This window comes from Neoarius graeffei, chromosome 17 (assembly GCF_027579695.1).
Source record: "Neoarius graeffei isolate fNeoGra1 chromosome 17, fNeoGra1.pri, whole genome shotgun sequence".
NCBI classification, from domain to species: Eukaryota; Metazoa; Chordata; class Actinopteri; order Siluriformes; family Ariidae; genus Neoarius; species Neoarius graeffei.
Genome location: NC_083585.1, coordinates 15552135 through 15571369, shown reverse-complemented (window position 1 = coordinate 15571369; position 19235 = coordinate 15552135). Strand labels below are relative to the sequence as shown.

Here is a 19235-nt window from a genome sequence, read left to right as displayed (position 1 = left end):
TGTTTGCCCCTTCTATAACCTTCCATATGAGCTAATCCCTTAGTTTCACACCTCTCCCCTTCACAGACCCCAGTGAAGAGGTCAGCCTCCAGATCGTGTCTGCAGGCCCGATAAAGGAGGGAGACAACGTGACCTTGAAATGTGTGGCTGATGGGAACCCCCCACCGACTAGCTACAATTTTCATCTCAAGGTAAGTAGAGCATGTCTGGCTCTTTTCATTCGGAGCTCACTCTTAATGTCAAACTGCTTTTGAGGTTCATGTGGGTGACTGCATAATTTATACATGCTACAGTATTACCTTTTATCAACAATGCAGCTTCTATACGCAATGGGACAAAGGCAGAAGTGGTTGCACATATGTCCATTTTCTTTCTTTCTTTCTTTCTTTCTTTCTTTCTTTCTTTCTTTCATTCATTCATTCATCTCTCATAGCCAATTTTTTTGGTTGGGCCATAAGGCAGAGACACATCCTGGATGTGTCCGAGTAATCTAGGTTCTGCTCCTGCTAAAAATGAGGCACATATAGGAACAAATGTCGCTAAGAATTTAAAAATATGACATGTTGTGTGGTCCAACAAATTTACTTATTTGCAAAAATAAGGCAGTCTCAGGGGTGTCATGGCTCAGATGGCTAAGGCACCATACCATAAATCTGGGGACCAGGGTTCGATTCTGACCCGAGGTCATTTCCCGATCCCTCCCTGTCTCTCTCTCCCACTCATTTCTTGTCTCTCTACACTGTCCTATCAAAAAAAATAAATAAATAAAAATAAGGCAGTCTCAAGCTGGGTTTCTGTTGCAGATTTTTTTTTGCAAAATCGAAGCAATGCCTTTAAAAAATTTACAAAACACATTTGCAAATGGTCTGAATGATGTTATGTGATTAAAGCTGGGTTTTCATCTCTCGTGATAGCTATTATAAGATAGTCTTTTTTTCAGAAAGGTACCATTTTCATTTGCTCTTTGAAAAATGTGTTCCCATTTCAATTTTGTGAAATATTGCTTTATCAAACCATTTGAAAACCCACCTCATGTGAGCATAAAATCCTGGGCTTTGTTTTTTTCACTGGATTTTGAAAAATGAGCATTTTTATTTTTATTTTTTGCAAATTCGATAAATAAAAACGTTATACAAAACATTCGACAAAATCATTTCCACTTAGAATGTAAACAAACCAGCAAAATGACAGTAGCAAATTTGTGAAAAATGTGATGATAATAAAAATTCTTGAAAAATAAAAAAGATGTGCTCTTACCATCAAATAACTTACTTTTATTCCATATTTTGTTGCTTTTTTTGTATTTTTGGGGTTTCTTTCGAGTAGGGTTTTTATTTCGTTCTCGGTTGGTTCAGCAACACGCTCCGCCATTTTGTTTTTCTCTACTCACGGTATATGAGCTGATATCCTAGTAGTAGAGTAGCCAATCAGAGCACACGATTGCTCATATCCAGTGAATGTGGATAGAATAATACTTGTTTTCAAGTTGGCAATTTTAAATTGCACATTAAGTATGTGAATGGAAACAGTTCTATTGTCTAAGTAAAATCATAAGTATGAATCTTACACTTCTGCTGAAAAAGACTGAATGCTTGTTGTATGTTAATTGAATTTGTAAGGTAAGCAGTGGTAGATGGATGTAACTGCAGGAAGGTTTTTATTTACAAGCGTGATATTTACTAAACAAAACATGAGTCAATATCTGAGTAATGAAACCAAACGATACTGAAACAGAGTCATCAAACTGAAACATTAAACCAGAGGTAGAAACAAACGTGATCATACAAATAACAATAGTGACAGAGATAATACTTTGCGAAGACCTTGAGTAAACAGCATCTTTATAAGCGCGCACTCATTGCACTCCCAGTCAGCATCAGGTGTGTCCAATGATCAGTCGTCCCAAGAGCACGCACAACACGCTCCCTGTGTGTGGACGCAAGTTGCTGCTTGAGCTATGCCAGGCGTGACAGAATTAAACAGTTCTATCTGAAGCTTGTGTGATTTTATGATATTCCAACATAAGATTTCAGTCCTCAATTAGGTCAAAGCAGATGCTTTTTTTGCTTTATATTTTTTATACTATTAAACAGTATTCTGGTGTAAAACTGCTCACATACAATCAGTCATGTGGAAATAACATATTTATAACATGATCTCATTTTTGCCCAAAAAGTGAGGTAGAAACCTGTATTGTGAAGAACTTACAGTGCAAAGCTTCAGGCAGAGGAACGATGAGCTTTGTGCTGAAATCTGCTTGAATGTGCTTCGATTTTAATGTGCAGGACGGGGAGATGATCACAGAGAACTCGGACAATCACACACTCGTTGGCGTCACCCGGGATGACACTGGAGAATATACTTGCTCCCTGGTGGACAACGAAACGAAGCAAGGCTCTACCAGGTTAACTGTTATGTGTAAGTCATGCAGATCTTTTTTAGATTAGATTTGAGTCAAGTTTATCTGTGGGCCTTGATCAGAATCACATTTAATACATGGGCAAGCATTTTAATAACAAGTAGACTGAGAGATGTGTTTTTCATACTTCACTGTGCATGCACATATCACTGCAGGTATTTCTTCTGCATTCACACATCCAGTAATGGCTGCAAGTCATTTTTAAATGAAGGTTCATGCTGCTTGTTTGGCACAAAGACAGTTTTGGTTTTGTTCACTGATTTGGAAAATGTGTGCATGTGGGTTGTTTCAGCATTTAAGTCTTTACTCATGACAAATATGAGTTATTTGCAAACAAGAATATGGAAAGTCAAGCCAAAAAGAACAGATCTAAACAAAAAAAAAAAGAATTAAAATTGAGATACAGTATATGGCTTGCAGTGTGAATACAGGTAGGCATATCAGGTGAAAATTCAATCCAAATTGCTTGACACTGCTCTCATTGAATTTAGAATTGAATGCAGAACAACATACTTTTTACAGAATTAAAATATGTTTATTTGTTCTTGAGATATTACAAATCAAAAATAGAAAAACGTCTTAATTTTTTTAGAAAACTGCCGTAATATTCTGTATTAGGATCACATGGTCCAAAATGGGCCTCATTAACGAATGAGGCAAGGCAAGGCAAGTTTATTTATATAGCACATTTCATACACAATGGCAGTTCAGTGTGCTTTACAGAAGTAAAAACAAAAACAGTAAACAATAGAGAAATAAAATTACATAAAATAATTTTATCTTTATTCTAAAATAATTAATTAAAAGAATTAAAAGAAAATAATAAGAATTAAACAATAGTAGAAATAAAATATTAAAATGCCAAAAAGAAAAAGGAGAAAAAGAAAGAGAAAGGGGAAAAAAACTAGCAGAATAAAATAGAATAAAGTTAAAATAAATTTAAAACATGCAGAGAAAATAAATGAGATCAAATGTTTTTTCTTAATAACTTTATTTTTAAAGATATTTACATGGAAATTGGCAGGCACATAAACGGTTGTATACTGAATATAAAGCTTGAAAAATTAGTAAAGACAAATTCTGCAAATTAGTATTTAATTAGTATTAATTATGCTAATTAGGTAAAATGTTAAATCGGTACACTCTCATCTTTAAAGTTTCACCAAATCGCTTTATTTGTACAATATAAAGCTGATCTTAACTCTCATTTATGTATCACAAAGAAGGATAAATCAGTGTTAATTATAAAATATGCATAAATAAGCATTAAATGTCATTCACATCTACCATTCTTTATCAAAATAAAAAATTTAAAAAATAATATTTCTGATACCCTCTTTGTGTTCTGTAGGACTTTGTATTTCTAAGTAGGGCCAACTAGTATTTATATGAAAGAATATAAATGATAATATTCACAGCTTTAAAGGCTAACCTCGAAAAAACTGTGTGAGCCACATCCAGTAAACAATTCCAGTTAATTGAATTGAAATTGATGCTCGCATTTCTGACTCCCGTTTTTTTTTATCTCATTCCGACCACAAAGCTCTCAATATTTTTCATCAAATTAACTACAGTTATATTCTAAAATAGTTGTTTATTTACAAGAATCTGTTTTATTTGAAAAAACAAGTCAGTAAAGCTATGAAAACTCACTTCAAAGTCTCATGAATCATAACATCAAAACTAGCTGACAGAAAATTTTGCTGAATACTTCATCAGAAACAGTGAGAGCTAGAGAACATCCCTATAAAAGTTATCTGATTGATATTCATGAGTAATCTAGTCAGAAACCGATCAGGAGAGAGAGAGAGAGAGAGACTGACCGCTTTCCCATGACTCAAAAAGAACCGGCAGTTTCCCAACATCCCGCGAGCAGAGAGTGAACTCTGTTGTACCAAATTCAACCTGCCGTTACTCCCAAAATGCTGAACAGATCTTCACGAGATTAATTTCTTTGGAAAGTAGAAATAATAAGCTTTTTAATGATATTCACAATAGAAAATATTCAAGAGTTAAGCAATGACAGGTTTGGAACCTTAAATGAGCGTCTGCATGGACAATTTTCACAGCACGGCCAGCGAGCGTCTGATATGCCTAATACAGGATTATTGTCTTGCATAAATCCACTCTCATGGACTATAATAAATGGGTGCTTTTGGACGAGAGGAACTTTTTCATAGTTCTTAGAACTTTTGGAAGAAGTACCCCTTTTTTGTGTGTGTCCACACTGCAGGAACTGAGGATGATCATAGTTCTTAGAATGCTGTTTTGAGGGACTTTTTTAGCTTCAGGGTGTCATGTAAGGAAGCGGATGATGAATGTAAGTGCAGGAAGAGTGTTTATTAAAAACAGGCAGGCAAACAGTTCAAAAACGTAAGATAAAGGCAGGGTCATGAAATGGGCAATGGACGAGCGAGGCACAATATCAGAGATAATACAAGCATCATCACAAGAACAGAACACAAAGTCAAGAACCAGAATATCAACACAGAATATCATGCTTGGTAACGTGAGACACTAGGTACAGTGTGTGTACTTCGCAATGTCTTTGTTTTGAGAGTCCTTATAAGAGCGTACTGTGATTGCACTCTAATCAGGAACAGGCGCATGGTTCTTAGTCCTAATGGTGCTGCATGCGCATAGCAGTCTGCAGCACACGCTGCATGCTTCCAACACCAACATGCGTGGATGTGACACTCCTAACAGAAGATTCTCTCCTAACACAAGAGGAACCACAAGTGACATAAGTGTATGGTGATTGGTCTAACACACTGACAACCACCATTTTTAAAAATCCAAATAAACAACAGCTCTTAACCGGAAATAAAATGGGGGAAAAAACCTAAAAGCTCAGATCATGGCGTCCTCCATCTTCTTGTTGTGGTATGTTTTGCAGAAGCAATCATTGGCCTGCTTACGTCACTTCAGCATTCCTATTGGCAGTGTGAATGCAAACAGAAAAAGCATAGTTCACAAGGATTCCCAGTGTATAGTTCTTCTCAGTGAGTCCCTAAAACTGTTTGGTCTGAAAGCTCCTAATGATTCAAAGGTCTGCTATGGGCAATGCATGTGGACATAGATAATGAAATACAGAGATGGAGATTTTTCTTTTTGTTTTTCTGTAGACCTGGATATCACCAACATCACCGAAGAAAAGATTACTAAAAATTTATTCGAGAGCTTTGAGGCAACATTAGAGGTGGACTCCCCTGAAGATGTGCAAGTCTCATGGATGAAGGTAAAATAAATAACCACACGTTTGTAGGATTTTTTTTCCAATTTGTAATCAGCTTTGCATTTCTAATGACTAACACTGTTACAGAACAACGTTACATTGAATGGTAAGCCCAAGTTTGACAGGCTGGAGTACTCAGACGCTGGAGTGTACGAGTGTGTGGTTTCCGTGGCTGGACTTGTCAAAAAAGCATTATTTGAGCTGAGTGTCCAAGGTAAGGGTGCTGTGTTAATTTTAATTTTACAATGCCACCCTATTAGCACATCTCATCCTTAAATAAAAACATCCTTCAACTTAAACTGCATGTGTATAAGTGGAGTCCAAAAGTCTGAGACCATTCTGAAAATATAAAACTGGAAATAAACAAAGTTTTTGAATTAGAATAGAAAATTCTAATAAAAAAATGAAATGTATAATGTGTCAGGGATTGGTAGGAGATGGATGTACAACCCCGATTCCAAAAAAGTTGGGACAAAGTACAAATTGTAAATAAAAACGGAATGCAATGATATGGAAGTTTCAAAATTCCATATTTTATTCAGAATAGAACATAGATGACATATCAACTGTTTAAACTGAGAAAATGTATCATTTAAAGAGAAAAATTAGGTGATTTTAAATTTCATGACAACAACACATCTCAAAAAAGTTGGGACAAGGCCATGTTTACCACTGTGAGACATCCCCTTTTCTCTTTACAACAGTCTGTAAACGTCTGGGGACTGAGGAGACAAGTTGCTCAAGTTTAGGGATAGGAATGTTAACCCATTCTTGTCTAATGTAGGATTCTAGTTGCTCAACCGTCTTAGGTCTTTTTTGTCATATCTTCCGTTTTATGATGCGCCAAATGTTTTCTATGGGTGAAAGATCTGGACTGCAGGCTGGCCAGTTCAGTACCCGGACCCTTCTTCTACGCAGCCATGATGCTGTAATTGATGCAGTATGTGGTTTGGCATTGTCATGTTGGAAAATGCAAGGTCTTCCCTGAAAGAGACGTCGTCTGGATGGGAGCATATGTTGCTCTAGAACCTGGATATACCTTTCAGCATTGATGGTGTCTTTCCAGATGTGTAAGCTGCCCATGCCACATGCACTAATGCAACCCCATACCATCAGAGATGCAGGCTTTTGAACTGAGCACTGATAACAACTTGGGTCGTCCTTCTCCTCTTTAGTCCGAATGACACGGCGTCCCTGATTTCCATAAAGAACTTCAAATTTTGATTCGTCTGACAGTTTTCCACTTTGCCACAGTCCATTTTAAATGAGCCTTGGCCCAGAGAAGACGTCTGCGCTTCTGGATCATGTTTAGATACGGCTTCTTCTTTGAACTATAGAGTTTTAGCTGGCAACAGCGGTTGGCACGGTGAATTGTGTTCACAGATAATGTTCTCTGGAAATATTCTTGAGCCCATTTTGTGATTTCCAATACAGAAGCATGCCTGTATGTGATGCAGTGCCGTCTAAGGGCCTAAAGATCACGGGCACCCAGTATGGTTTTCCGGCCTTGACCCTTACGCACAGAGATTCTTCCAGATTCTCTGAATCTTTTGATGATATTATGCACTGTAGATGATGATATGTTCAAACTCTTTGCAATTTTACACTGTCGAACTCCTTTCTGATATTGCTCCACTATTTGTCGGCGCAGAATTAGGGGGATTGGTGATCCTCTTCCCATCTTTACTTCTGAGAGCTGCTGCCACTCCAAGATGCTCTTTTTATAGACCCCTTCGCATGTTTGTAAACAAACCGACCGTTGCTAGGATGCGCGCGCAGCCTGGACTCAGAAACAATGGCGCTGCCCATAGACCGGCATTATGAGCTGTCAGATTATGCAAAACAATTGTCATTACAAGATCGAGAATGCTACATAAATAAGTTAACTCTAACAAGTGGACATCGCCTACCGGATCCGTATTTAATTAAAGAGTGGACGGACGATGTTAGTAAGTTCCATGGTATACAATGGCCAGATATATACTCGTACCTTATTGACAAGACTTCAGTGTACACCCACGAAAAACTTCGTGCCTACAAGTCTTTAGACGCATATGATTATGTTATGTGCGGGCATGTACAACTTGATTAACAATGGGACATTCATATTCATTTTGTTTTAATCAAATTATGCCAGTGATGTGATGGCAATGTGGCTTTAGCTACAACAGCAAATACCAACACTAAACAGCAATTTGCAGGAGGTAATGACATGAAAGGAATGATAGTGTAAAGAGTGCAGCTAAGAGAAATCAGAGCTGCGTAAAAAGTGAGAGGCAGAGACCAGAAATGAAACTGAACGGGGCGGGAGCTAGGTTAGAGCAGTCAACGTAAGTTGGCATTTAGAGTGAGGGCACACAATTTTACCTTTCCATCCTTGCTTTAAAATTGTGATTTTCAGCATACACAAATAATGATGGCACAAAATCTGGACTGCTTGAGTCAAGCAAGACCTCTCCTACAAACAAAATTGCATGCAAAGCTAAGTTAACATGCTAACAATATTCATTACATTGTGTAACTATGACCCAGCTAATCAGATAAACGTTACCAAAGTATTTTGCTACATCAATAAACGAAGACTAGAAAGAATAAAAAAGAAAGATTTAATAAATAGCCTGATCTTACCTGTGAAGTGGGCGCTGCAAACCCGCGCATTTTTGATGGTGCTTTCATCCCAGTCTACACGTTTGATGGCTTGTAGTCATAGACGTCGGCAATTTTTTTGGAATGGGTGAGATCCTGCTGGAATTCTGTACATTTTAACCCCATCACTGCTACGATTCTGACACCCGACAACACAACAACTAGGCATCGCTGAGTCTTTTTTGAGTCCAGGCTGCGCGCGCAATTTCCTCTTGCGTATGAATGACGTTTACTGTGAAGGGGTCTATTCCCAGTCATGTTAATGACCTATTGCCAATTGACCTAATGAGTTGCAATTTGGTCCTCCAGCTGTTCCTTTTTTGTACCTTTAACTTTTCCAGCCTCTTATTGCCACTGTCCCAACTTTTTTGAGATGTGTTGATGTCATGAAATTTCAAATGAGCCAATATTTGGCATGAAATTTCAAAATGTCTCACTTTTGACATTTGATATGTTGTCTATGTTCTATTGTGAATACAATATCAGTTTTTGAGATTTGTAAATTATTACATTCCGTTTTTATTTACAATTTGTACTTTGTCCCAACTTTTTTGGAATCGGGGTTGTAAATGCAGAATAGGTATTTATTTAAAAGAGTGATAACAGGCAAACAATCCAATTCGGCAGGCAAGATCAATACTGTTAAAAAAGCAAAGGGTCAGGCAAGGCACAAACAGACTAACACAGGCAAAGATAAAAAAAATGGAAACAAGGAACAGGAATCAGAATACAGAAACCCAGGAAATCAACCACGGAAACAAGCCTCGGTAAAGTGTTACAACGAACTCAATACTTCGCACTGAGCATGCATTTAAACAGTCTTTATATAGATGCACAGATTGCGCCTTAATCATGAGCAGGTGTGCGTTGTTAACAGCGCACGTGCGAGGGTCCGCTTGGCGCATACACAGTCCGGAGCGTGCCCAAGAGTCCTTCTGGGGGACTGACAGGAACCCACCCCCAAAGAGCTCCCTCCGGGAATGAAAATCCATCCTTCCTGGCCCCAGGGATGAGGGCCTGATGCTGGGTGCCATGCCAAGGTCTCAGACTTTGAAATCAGTGTGTAGCTCTGAGCTGACGTGGCACCAGATACTTGGCTCAGGTGGGGGCTTGGGCTCAGGCTCAGGACAGGACTTGGACTCTGAGCTTGAAATGGGCTCGAGCTCTGGAGATGACTTAGACTCTGGACTGGAAGTGGGCTCAAGCTCTGGAGATGACTTTGGACTGGATGCGAGCTCGAGCTCTGGACCTGACTTGGACTCTAGACTGGACTAGAGCGCGGGACAAATTTTGAAAGCTCATTGCGGGCGCGGGCAGGACCGGAAGTGCACATATGTGGCGCGGGTGGGAGCGGTGATAAGCTGCAGTCCCGCTAACTAAAAATGTGTTTGAAATAAAATGCATAAATTATTAATTTATGTCTATCATATATAATTTGTGCTGGATATTTTATTTGGCATTAATAAAAACATTTTAAGATGCCTAAATTTGCAGAGAGAGTTAGATTGCCAGAGGAATGGCATCTTAAATTTCCCAAATCCTTTGATCATTCTAATGACTCACAGTTCACACCCAACTAGCAAGAGAACCATGAGTGAAGTGATTTACGGCTTGCGTTAGTCTACAACTTTAGTCAGAGAGACATGTTACACAGTGACGGTAGGCTTGACTCAATGCTATCCCAGAAATCCTTTCTGTAATATGCAAATGTGGCTGTCCAATCAGAGGCGGCCAAATTTGCATATTACAGGAAGGATTTCTGGGATAGCATTGAGTCAAGCCTACCATCACTGTGTAACATGTCTCTCTGACTAAAGTTGTAGACTAACTCAAGCAGTAAATCAATTCACTTCTCTTACTAATTCTGCTTTGTAATAAAAAAAAAAATTAAAAAAAAATAAACACCATTGGTACAAAGCAAGGCTATTCACTTTTTTATGCTGATCAGAGAATTATAATGGTTTCTCGTATGATAAAAATGTATGATTCACGATTAAATGTTTTAATTATTTGACAGCACATGCTGAATTCCGAAACAAGGTAAATAATAACGTGAGCTGTAGATATTTATGCTGAAATCCACTCAAAGTAGGGGGCGGGGCACCATCACGCTGTGTCAAGACAAGAACTTTCCTGAGAAATAATGTGAACGTCTGCATGCGGGATTTGTGGGCGGGAGCGGGACTGAAAATCATAATTTTTTTGTGGGCGCGGGCGGGAGCGGGACTGAAAATCATAATTCTTTGCGGGCAGGAGTGGGACTGCACAATGCGGGCGGGGGCGGGACTGAAAAATCCGACCCGCGCAGACCTCTACTCTGGACTTGACTTGGGCTTCAGACTGGACGCAACCATGGGTTCGAGCTCTGGACAGGACTTGGGCTTCAGACTGGACACAGGCATGGGATCGAGCTCTGGACGGGATTTGGGCTTCAGACTGGACGCAGGCATGGGTTTGAGCTCTGGACAGGATTTGGGCTTCAGACTGGACACAGGCATGGGTTTGAGCTCTGGACAGGACTTGGGCTTCAGACCGGACGCAGGCATAGGTTCGGGCTTTCTCCGTGCATCATTCTGGTCCTGGTCAGGACCCAGTGGTGAGACGACAACGTCTTCATTGCTGGGCAGCAGTGGGACGATGACATCTTCATAGCTGGGTGGCAGCGGGACGATGATGTCTTCATAGCCAGGCGGTGGCAGGACAACGATGTCATTATAGCCAGCCGAGGCAGAGGCTGCCCTGTCGTCCTTTGGCACCTGTTCTGGCACTGGATCTTGCGCTGGAACTGGGACTGGCTCTGTCTCTGGCGCTGGCACTGGTTCTGACGCTGGAGTTGACACAGGCACTGGCTCCGGCGCTGGCACTGTCTCTTGCGCTGGCTCTGACTCTGGTGCTGACACTGGAGCTGACACTGATTCTGTTGCTGGCACTGGCTTAGGCGTTGGCTCTACCTCTGGTTCTGGTACTGGTGCTGGCTCTGGCTTGTGCTCTGGCTCTGACGCAGGCTTCGGCTCTTGCACTGGTTCTAGCTCTGGTTCAGGTGTTGCCTCTGGCTCTTGCACTGGTTCTAGCTCTGGCTCTGGTTCTGATGCAGGCTCCGGCTCTTGCACTGGTTCTGGTTCTAGTTCAGGTGCTGGTTCTGGTTCAGAAGCTGGCTCTCGGATTGATTGTGGATCAGGCTGTGGGACTGGCTCTGGAGCGACGGGCTCTAGCAGGAGCTCTGGAGCAACTATCTCCTCTGCGGTCGCTACGTCGGCCACTGGAGGGAGCTCTGGAGCAACGGCCTCCTCTGCTGCCGCTGCGTCGGCCTCAAATGTGATAGTCCCCTCCAAAAAATGTTATGGGGGTCCTCCTTCTCTAAAGATTCAGAAATGTACCAGAGCATGACCTAAAAATCATGTGAGCACGGGTGCTCTACTCTTATGAGGTACTCAGCCCATCGGTGTGCTCGTCCAGTATGCCAGGAGATCAGGCAGCTTACTCAGAGAGGTTCAGGAGGCTTATGGCCCTTTTCCACTACCCTTTTTCAGCTCACTTCAGCTCGCTTCAGCTCACTTCAGCCCGACATGGCTCGCGTTTCGACTACCAAAAACCAGCACGACTCAGCTCGTTTCAGCCCTGCTTAGCCCCTAAAACTCGCACCGTTTTGGAGTGGGGCTGAAGCGAGCCAAGTCGTGCCGAGTGAGGTTGGGGGCTTGAGCAGACACTCCCCTGTGCACTGATTGGTGAGGAGGAGTGTCCTCACATGCCCACACACGCCCCGCGAGCGCGCTGGGATCTGTAAACACCGCAAACCCGGAAGGAGAAGAATTACGAATTACGAGAATTTCTGAAGCCTTATGCGCCTCGCCTCATCTATACGCTCTTGCCAGTATCTGTCCGCGTTGTAGGTGACAACAAGCCACAGCACCAAGACCAGCAACACTAACGACTCCATGTCCTCCATGTTTATTGTTTACTATCCGGGTCGTGAGACTACCGCTGAAAAGCTCACTGAATCAGTGACATACAGAGCATCGTGGACGAGTTCGCGGAGCGCAAGGCTCGTCGTATGCCCTTCAAATAATGCGCGCAGTAGGCTATTGATGTTTTATTATGAGCCATGTACAGTATGTCGCCGAATGTTTTTTTGTTTCTGAGTTACATGTTCGTTTGAAGGACTTAATGTACAAAATAACATAGTTGCACCCCGTAGTGTTGAAATTGGTAAACACAGTGAATTCAGTGAGGTTTGCACCGCCCTCCTTTTATTTCTGACTCTTCCTGTCACCGTTGCAACCTCTGAGCGCTCATTCGTATGCCCTTCAGATAATGTGCGCAGTATAGGCTATTGATGTTTTATTATGAGCCATGTACAGTATCCTAATGTTTTTTGTTTCTGAGTTACATGTTCGTTTGAAGGACTTGATGTACTAAATAACATATAGTTGCACCCGGTAGTGTTGAAATTGGTAAACACCGCAGTTGCGGACATTTTGTAGCCTAAAATGATGTTATGATAAGCTTTAATAAAGGGCCCGGTCATTTGCCCCGCCCCCGGCCCGGATCTGACTTGTTCCGCCACTGTCACTGATGTCACTGTTTGCGCTGCTTAACGACATCACGTGACGTCCACCCACTTTCGCTAACTCCACCCAATGTGTCCACCCACTTCCAGCCAGCACGGTTCAGCGCGGTTGTAGTCGAAATGCAACTCCAACAGCCCCGCTCAGCTCGACTCGGCACGGCACGGCTCAGCCGCGTTTGTAGTGGAAAAGCGGCATTAGGCTCTTCTAGTTCAGCGTAAAAAAGGCTACACTACATACTGAATCCACAAGGGTGATACGCTCCATTGTAGGGTGTTGGAGTGTGTACTCCAGTATGCTGCCAGAAAAACGAGATGTAAGTGCAGAATAGGTATGTATTTAAGAGTGATAACAGGCAAACAATCCAGTTTGGCGGGCAAGATCAATACCGTTAAACGAGCAAAGGGTCGGGCGAGGCACAAAGAGACTAACAATGGCAAAGACAAAAAAATGGAAACAAGGAACAGGAATCAGAATACATAAACCCAGGAAATCAACCAAGGCTCGGCAAAGTGTCTCAACGAACTCAATAATTCACACTGAGCGTACGTTTAAACAGTCTTTATATAGCTGCACAGATTGCGCCTTAATCATGAGCAGGTGTGCGTCGTTAACAGCATGCTTGTAAGGGTCCACTTGGCACGCGCAGTCCAGAGCATGCCCAGGGGTTCTTCTGCTGCACACGCCAAAGCATGCAGGACTGACACAATGCTGCACAATTTCTGTCACTATTTAAAGTTAAGCACATTTGTGATATGGACCATCCTAACTCCTTTGTACAAAAGGTCAGATTTTCCATGAGTCTTATCCCTTCCACTGAAGCATGTGTTCAAATGACATGCCAATGAATTTGATCTCACATGGATCAGGTTTTACACAAATTTGTGGAGTCTATATCAGCTCTTTTTTAACACAAGACCTTTATGTTAAATTGAAAGCATGCCAAAGAATAGCAGTTTCACCAGCGCTCCCAGACTTTTGGACCCCACTATATGCTACCATTATAAAGATTGCCTTACTACTATTTACCATTATAAAATAACCATTATAAAATACAATACAAATTATTTTGACATCAGTTTCTTAGACTTTACATCATTCTTTATTAACATTAATAAAGTATACCAAACTAAAAGCTGGTGACAACAGTAAACACTATGTTGCACCAAAATGTCATAATTCAAAACAATTAAAAGGGAAAAGCATTTAAAACATTCATGTATATATTGATTTCCTAAGAAGATTCTTCAAACAGGCGGCATGGTGGTGTAGTGGTTAGCGCTGTCGCCTCACAGCAAGAAGGTCCGGGTTCGAGCCCCGTGGCTGGCGAGGGCCTTTCTGTGCGGAGTTTGCATGTTCTCCCCATGTCCGAGTGGGTTTCCTCTGGGTGCTCCGGTTTCCCCCACAGTCTAAAGACATGCAGGTTAGGTTAACTGGTGACTCTAAATTGACCGTAGGTGTGAATGGTTGTCTGTGTCTATGTGTCAGCCCTGTGATGACCTGGCGACTTGTCCAGGGTGTACCCCACCTTTCGCCCGTAGTCAGCTGGGATAGGCTCCAGCTGGCCTGCGACCCTGTAGAACAGGATAAAGTGGCTAGAGATAATGAGATTCTTCAAACAGCTAAAAGTGGACTTATAGCCGTTTTTCAAAATGAACTTTGCATAAATTCAAAATTTTGGCTTTTGTTAAAATCATAGTCTCCTTTTCACCATATATCACAATTATTTTTGTGAACAAAAATTTACTTGGGGTTAACTAGACAATTTTCAGTTCACTTAGCCCCTAGGCACAAAACTTCAAAATAAAATTTTTTTCTTTCTTTCTCTTTTTCATAATCATTGTATGTTTTGATATCTCTATTGTAAACCATGTTTCTATTGTGCAAAATAAAAATTGTTGTTGTTGTATAGAAATGATGCTTTTGAACTGTCCACTGAGTAAACTTGTATTAGTGCTTTTTTTAATAATAAAATACCACTTTGTGGTAGTGAAATCAGAATTATGTTTTGTCCTTTAAATTAAAATACTGTTGTGTAGTTGATGACTGGTTGTACTTGTAGGTGCTCCGGTTATCACTATGATGACTAAGAGGCGCGGTAGTGGAGGCAAGCATCTGAGCTGCAAGGCTGAAGGTTCACCCAAACCCACGGTGCAGTGGAGCATCAACGGCTCTGATGTAAATATGAAACCATGAAATTCCTTGCCGTCTGCTGCCACACTCAATATATAAAATCACCTTATATCAATACATAAAATGATCTTAGATTCAGGTGAGATGAATTTGATTAGAGACCACTGTGGGCATGATGTATGACCAAACAAGTTAAGGGCATAATGCGGGGATCCCAGACGTCCGCTATTTAGCGGAATTCCGCTATTTTTCTCGCGAAAGTGTTGGGGTTTTTTTTAAATCTCTTGTATATCCGTTAAAATATGTTTGTTTAAGTAAAATGACCAGCAGAATATGTTCTGATTTGGTTTGCTTGTTTAGCGATGTTTTTGTCTGCTTCGTTTGTTCTCGTTGGCATTCGGGAACACTCGGAAGTTAAATTGATGTAAATACCGCGAGACTGTACGCAATAGAACGAGAAAACAATATGGCTGCACCCATTTGCTAGAAAACGTGTTTTAACTCCGTTCGTGCTTTTGTTTCTAATGCGTTGAACTTAATTCAAAGCACTGCAGGAATATCATAAAAAGCAGAAGGAAAGATCAGAGAAACAAAAGCAGAGAAAACTGGAGGAAAGATCACAGAGTGCACCCCAGAAAAGAGCATTAAATTCCTCTGCAGTGAAACCTTTCAAAAAGAGAAAGGTTTAAATCAAATATCTCCAATATTTGCTGTACATATGTATATATCTGATATTACTGAATCATTGATTTCTGCTCATATTCATGATTTTTGAAAAATGAATGTGGCTTATCTTAGACTAGTATTGACATTAACTCGAAACAAAAAAAATAAACAAATGAGATGAACTATGCATACTATTGTTATATTATAACAAAATCAGTGGAATATTTAGGCAAGTATATTCTTCAAAGCTACATTTTCATCTAATTTTTATAATTTTTTTTTTTTTTTGCCACTCATGTCATTGATTACAAAATATGGCATCAAATAGATACACATAAATTCTGTTAAATTCTGTTGCTTTTCTATGTTAAATCTATGTAAAAAATGTGTTCTATAGCATCTTTAAATGTTAAAATCTCAACAGCTTCAGGGGGCTTTGCCCCCTGTACCCCCAGCAGGGGCGCTGCCCCTGTACCCCACAAAGGGCTTACAGCCCCCTTGACCCCTGCTGATAGTTTCTTACATTCCTCTATTTTTTTCAATTACTGCTGGGATCCCTGATAATGTACATAATTATAATATATTAAACAATGCTTAAAAAAAAGGGGGGGTTCTCAAAATTAGATAATGTGTAGTTAATGAGTAAGTACCTTTCAAAGGTAATTAATTCACTTCCATTAACCAAAAGTAAGTATTCCAACATATCTGTTTTACATATTGTGATGTATAGCTACAATAGATTATAGACAGTTACCAAAAAATGTGATGTTAGCTTTACTACAACTGCCTTTAAAGGTCAAGTCAAGTTTATTTGTATAGCGCTTTTAACAATAAACGTTGTTGCAAAGCAGCTTTACAGAATTTGAACGAATTAAAACATGATAAAGGGGTAATGTAATGTTTTTGATGCACAGACACACTTTCTGTGTTCACCTATTACCTACATAATTGATTAGATTGACTTGTGAAACTCAGGAGCTCAGAGAGCATCACTAGAACACACTCCGTGTATTAGAGAAGACATGGTGTTCGTGGATGGATTGAGTGGCAGTAGAGTGGGACATGGTACTATACTGCCCTTAAGTGGTGTTTAGTGAAATCACAGCTACACATTAACAAACCAAAGCAGTGACAGATGCAGAACTGTTCATTACTACTTTGCCACCAAGGAATAAATTGCAGTATTATAAAACTAGCCTAATCTAGTTACATTTTCGTGCTAAATTGTGTGTTAATGTATGTCTGTGTTTTGTAATTACAGGCCTCTGAGAGTCCCTTCATGGATGGAACAGTCACATACAATCTCACAGTGATTGCAACTCGCAATCTTACAATCTACTGCACAGTTTCTAATGAGCTGGGCTCCGACACAAGGAGCATTGACATATCCACATGTAAGTATAGTTCTGTTCTCCAGTATTATGGATGTTTCACTTTTTAAAATGCCACTTCACTCCTAAAACAACTGTCCAATTGGATAAATGGAAAGGATTCTTAATAGATGCACAGTAAATAGTTCTGTCCTTGATTCCAGGCAGTTCAATGATCATTTTATTTAATACATAGAAAAATAAATTCAGTAACAGGTGGCATAGTGGGTAGCATTGGCACCTCACAGCTCCAGAGTTTCCTTGTTGACGCCTTTAAATCTAGTCAGTTGTTTCCAATCAGAGTTTGTAATTGTTCTAAAAAATACTGATTACTGCTTATCTGCAGTTTCAGCAAGAAGTGTATTGTGTATAAATGTATAATTTGTCAAAATATTCCTCTTATATTTTCATATTGCCCAACAGTTTTCACAATTTGAACACAGTTTTGCACACTAAAGGTGCATGTTCTGCTACATTAAATGGTTTAAGAATACATTTATAGTTTCAAATAATGTATATTTATAGTAGGTTATGTATGAATTAACAATTATTCACCAAAGGTGAAGTGAATATCGTTGAATAATAACAGACAAAGTTGAGGTTATTATTCACCGATATTCACTGAGACTGGGGCAGATAATTGTTTTAGTATCAATACGCAGATGACTATTTCAAATAATTTTTTTTAATCGTATTAAAAAATAAATTTCAAACTTCAAAAGCGCCATGCAAATGTAATAAAGGTGTGCACAGACTTGTCACTTATCTACGCCAACTCACATAAAATACTGTGTTTTGAAATAAATAAATCACAATTCCACCTTACCTTTGAATAGTTTTAGACCAAACGTCATAACATCTTTAGTGTTTTTAAGAACAGCATTTTCTTTCATAATTTGTAATTCTTCCTCACTTACACTGACAAAGCGATTGAAGCCATTTTGTCGAGTCGCTCAAGTTGATTATCAAGAAATAGTCCAAATTTCTCAACCAATCAGCACGTGTGATTTTATATGTTCACCTGTGTACTTATACTAATGAGTATTATGCTTACACTTACAAATTACTGTCCACAAACATTTGAAATGTCACACAAATCATCTGCTTTTATCTGATTACAGTGGAGGAGACAATAATGGATGAAAGGAGTGAGTTCAGAAACTTTTTTATAAATACTCTCCTGTCAGCAAATAGTGTATGCTGTGCAAATTGACCTCTAGCAGTTCTCCAGTAATTACAAAATTCATATTAGCCATTTGAAGCTGTACCTGGATAAATGACTACCAGCAGAAAATCACCAAAAATATCATTTTTACAGCACTATTTGAAATGTATTAATTTTTAACAATATTTTTATTGCTTGTTATTACATTAATCACTTACATTGTTTTTATGTGATTGTAACTTTTTGTTCAGCAGAGCAGTCAAAAGACTCTAAAGATCAGGCAAAAGTAGCAGTAGGGGTCATCATAGGCCTGATCGTGGCAGCCGTCATTATCGGTCTGGTCTACTGGATCTACATGAAAAGAACCAGGTAACACCATAGATAACAGCTAAGCCATTGTGCTCTGCTTGACTCAAAATGACCCACTGGACTTTTGTACTAAAAGTACAACAATACTGCAAATTTTTAGAAATGAAACTTCATTCAAACAAAGTTGTAATCATTTATTCTATCCACATTCACTGGATATGAGCAGTCATGTGCTCTGATTGGCTACTCTACTACTAGGCTATCAGCTCATATACTGTGAGAAAAATAAAATGGTGGAGCGTGTTGCTGAACCAACCGAAGACGAAATAAAAACTCTACTTGAAAACAAAACCCCAAAAATTGTTAGAGTATTTAAAAGAAACAGAAACAGCTAAAAGAATATAGTCCTCCCCCCCATATCTTCTGTTCCACACTCCAGATCAGTTGGTGGCAATAATGCATTTTTAAGTTGGTTTGCCAACCGCCAAAAAACCCTAAAGAAGATGAACAAAGCCCAAAAAAATCCAAAAAAGCAACAAAATATGGAATAAAAGTATTTGATGGTAAGAACGTATCTTTTTTTATTTTTCAATAATTATTATTATAGCATTTTTCACCAGTTGCTACTGTCATTTCGCCAGTTTGCTTACATTCTAAGGGAAATTGATTTTGTTGGATGTTTTGTATACAAAATAAGTGTTTATTTATTGAATTTGTAAAAAATAAA

General features: G+C 39.6%; 1 protein-coding gene across 2 annotated transcripts in view; it reads left to right on the top strand.

Annotated features, from left to right (window-relative positions):
* alcamb (activated leukocyte cell adhesion molecule b) overlaps positions 1–19235 on the top strand; it is an 81293-nt gene that overhangs the window by 45566 nt on the left and 16492 nt on the right. The window contains exons 7-14 of one of the 2 annotated variants that reach the window (XM_060943775.1): positions 67–191; positions 2286–2418; positions 5545–5657; positions 5742–5868; positions 14928–15043; positions 16926–17058; positions 18156–18182; positions 18454–18568. In XM_060943775.1, the coding sequence (XP_060799758.1) occupies positions 67–191; positions 2286–2418; positions 5545–5657; positions 5742–5868; positions 14928–15043; positions 16926–17058; positions 18156–18182; positions 18454–18568 (889 nt within the window). Of the gene's footprint in view, positions 1–66; positions 192–2285; positions 2419–5544; positions 5658–5741; positions 5869–14927; positions 15044–16925; positions 17059–18155; positions 18183–18450; positions 18569–19235 lie in introns of both variants that reach the window. The other variant, XM_060943774.1, reaches the window with a different exon arrangement.